Source organism: Lissotriton vulgaris, chromosome 12 (assembly GCF_964263255.1).
Source record: "Lissotriton vulgaris chromosome 12, aLisVul1.2, whole genome shotgun sequence".
In the NCBI taxonomy this organism is placed as follows: Eukaryota; Metazoa; Chordata; class Amphibia; order Caudata; family Salamandridae; genus Lissotriton; species Lissotriton vulgaris.
This window is the reverse complement of record NC_141700.1, coordinates 809,429,418-809,432,924: the sequence shown is the minus strand read 5'-3', so window position 1 is coordinate 809,432,924 and position 3,507 is coordinate 809,429,418. Positions and strand designations below refer to the sequence as shown.

General features: G+C 43.5%; 1 protein-coding gene across 1 annotated transcript; it reads left to right on the top strand.

Moving 5' to 3' along the window:
* The first annotated feature begins 2,245 nt into the window (after nt 1–2,245).
* Nucleotides 2,246–3,187, top strand: LOC147678836 (olfactory receptor 5V1-like). The gene has a single exon (XM_086945755.1). The coding sequence runs from the start codon at nt 2,246–2,248 to the stop codon at nt 3,185–3,187; it is 942 nt and encodes a 313-aa protein (XP_086801881.1).
* The last annotated feature ends 320 nt before the right edge of the window (nt 3,188–3,507 follow it).

Here is a 3,507-nt window from a genome sequence, read left to right as displayed (position 1 = left end):
CGCTCCTACGGAATAGTAGGAACTACACAACCCTGTTGAATTGAAATGTGCTTAGCTGCAAGTCTTCTGGTGCTTTGAGGAATCTGAGATATTGATTCATTTTCTGCATCATTCCATCTAGGAATGCATTAAAAAGCAAGAAGGTGCAGGGAACATAGGACCTCTCCATGTGTAGGAATTGCATTGGTCCTGCGAGTGTGACGATGCATTTGTGGTTGTGGATCTGTCATTAGTTCTAATATAATGGTAGAAGTTAACCTAGACTTGTTATAGATGTTATCCTCTGTCTGGCCAAAAAATGTTATGCACATTCTGAAAAATGTGCTCTTGTCTCCTCTTCCTTCTCTGCACACCAGTCTGGATCCTCATCCTATTCCAAATGACATAGAGGACATCATTTCTGGAACATGCTGAGGCACTCGTGGAGAAGTGTGGCTCAGGGGTTAGAGGCGGCAGACCCGAAAGCTGAGATCGGCCCTGGACCAGGGTTCAATTCCCCACCTCGGCAGGTCTTGGGCTCAAAATATCCACGGACTCGATAATTCTCGCTCCGGTGCCTACTCGACTCACGGGTTCACACTCTGCAACTCTGGGCAATAGCTTGCTTAATCTCCACAACGGCCCCTCGCGGCAGGATGCCTGGCTTTCACCTTGTGGATACCCTGCCGGGGTTATCTCACAGGGGAATACCAGGACGGGTTCCCTAAGCAAGCGCCGGGAAACCCTTTGTGGGTAGCTGTGCGCTATATAAGCTCAAATACATTTACATACATTTACTCTGGGCCTTTTTGCCATCTGAATTGAGTTGGTGGTATTTTGCACATGCAAAACTGCATTTTTCAGCCACTTGCAGATAGTGAATGGTTCCTACATGTCATTTGAGAATACCTAATTGCAAATTGCATTTTTGAATTCGCAATTTTATGTCACCGTTTTTAGGAATCGGTATTTTTGTGATTACCTAAAAATGACCTGCGAATGCATTTGATGAATTCGGTAAAAGATTTTGCATTCTCAAATGGACTGAGGTAGCAATTCGCACTGTTTGCAAATACAAAATAGGGACATACATATGCCCTGGGGTGTTTTGCAGAGACATAAGGAAAGACAAGTTAGTCAGGGTGCGACTCTACTCTCTCAATGACAAAACAGGTCAACACCGTCTCATCCTCCTGCTTCAACACCCTTCACATGCTCTGCAAGATCTACAGGTGGATCCCCACCTAAACAAGAAGAACAGTCACCCAGGCACTCGTCAGCAGCAGGCTGGACTACTGAAACGCCCTCTATGCAGGAGCCTCGGCCAAACTCCTGAAACAACTACAACGCATTCAGAACGCCTCTGCACCCCTGATCCTCAACATCCCTCGCCGCAGCCATATCATACCCCACCTGAGAAACCTGCACTGGCTCTCCTTCAACAAGAGGATCACCTTCAAGCTCCTCACATACTCACACAAGGCACTACACAACACCGGACCAGCATACCTCAACAGACGACTCACCTTCTACACCCCCAAATGCCAGCTCTGCTCTGCCGACCTCACCCTCGCCCCCCACATCTGAAGAGCGACCTCCGGCGGCATATCGTTCTCCCACCTCACCGCCAAGACCTGGAATACCCTCCCAATCCTCCTACGGCAGACCCAGGGCCTTCTAACCTTCAGAACACTACTCAAAACCTGGCTATTCGAGCAGTAGCAGCATCCCCCCCAGCGCCTAAAGGTAAGTAGTGTAATTTACAAATGTTCTGATTGATTGATTGCTGGTGAAATATGGGAGTACTTGTCAGGATGTTTGAGGGAATGTTATTTTGAAGTTATTCAATTAATTTCTACAATTGATGATTGTTATTTTTTTTTTACCTACCAGAAGTGTGTGAAAAATTACTTAATGTGATGTAAGAATATCAAAACTCATCAATGTGTCAAAAGCTATGTTGTGCTGCCTACTACACTGTGATGATATCTTCAAGATGCTGCTGCTAATTATTTTTTGTTGCTTTTCTTATGTTTTTTAAGTTATGTGTTGAGGAACAGAACTTCATAAAACGTCCTTGTGGAATATGTCCTTACTTTATTGAAAGAGAAACAAATGGCTTTATTACCTTTTCTTCATTAAAAGAATTTTAACTACTAAAATATTATGATTTTTGTCGGAAGCAAAACTGATATTCTTTCCTGCTAATTTCCTTTAAAAAAATATATTTTCTATTTTCTCTGTGAAGATCGATTTCAATAAACCGATGACTGGATTCAATTCGACTCAGGGTAGCGGATTCCTTTTCATGGGCTTCTCTGATGTATCCCCAGATCTGCAGATCCTTCTTGGAGTCACGTTCACACTCATATACCTGTTAACACTCATCGGAAACCTGATAATCTTTGTCATACTCACCGTAGACCCAGCTCTCCACACACCAATGTATTTTTTCCTCAGAAACCTATCACTTGTAGACATCTGGTTTACCAATGTGACCATTCCAAAAACTGTGACTGAGCTACTGTCCAAGGACAGAGGTATCTCCTTCGAGGGATGCGCTGCACAAATGTTCTTCTTCTTCGTGTTTGGCATCACCGACTGTGTCCTGCTGGCGGTCATGTCACTTGATCGATATGTAGCCATCTGCATCCCTCTTCGCTACACGGCCATCATGAGCAAGTCATTGTGCATTTATCTGGCCTCTGGTTCCTGGATCATGGCAATAGTCAGTTCACTCAGCTTGACCTCTGTGACCTTCAGCTTACCCTTCTGTGAGTCTCATGAAATAAATCACTTCTTCTGTGATATTCCCCCACTCATGGAGCTGGCTTGCGGGAACACTTTTATCACTGAAACTGTGACCAGAATCACAAGTGTCTTCACATTAATGGTGCCCTTTCTGCTCATTCTAATCACTTATACATTTATTGTCTCAAAAATAGTGAAGATTCGATCCACCGAGGGCAGGCGGGCGGCAGTCTCCACGTGTGCTTCTCACTTGGTCTCTGTGGTGTTATTGTATGGCACAACTATTCTCACCTATGCTCAACCCAAGTCAAGTTACTCCTTGCAAAGAATATTTTCTGTCTGTTATGCGTATTTAACCCCCATGTTAAATCCTCTCATCTATAGTTTAAGAAATAAGGAGGTGAAAGGAGCTCTTAAAAAGCAAAAACTAAGAAATATACTTTCTAAGGTTATGTGAAAAATACAGATGTTGAATAGTATGATATGATAGTGAAACATAAAATAATACATTCACAGCTCTTATAGCCCGACAGTCAAACAAGAACTCTCCGAAGCAGATACTATAATTTATAACAGAATGTAAACCTAAATGGACAGAAATATAAATGTTTAAAAGATATAACTTATCAGGGGCGGTTCCTCCACTAGGGCGGAGGAGCGTCGCCCCACTGCTTTGTCGCAGTGCTAGAAGCAGAAACATAAAATGGTAATAAATAGCATTTTATGTTTCTGCTTCTCGCACTGCCAGGAAGCAGAAGGGTTTAGTTGCCGATGGGC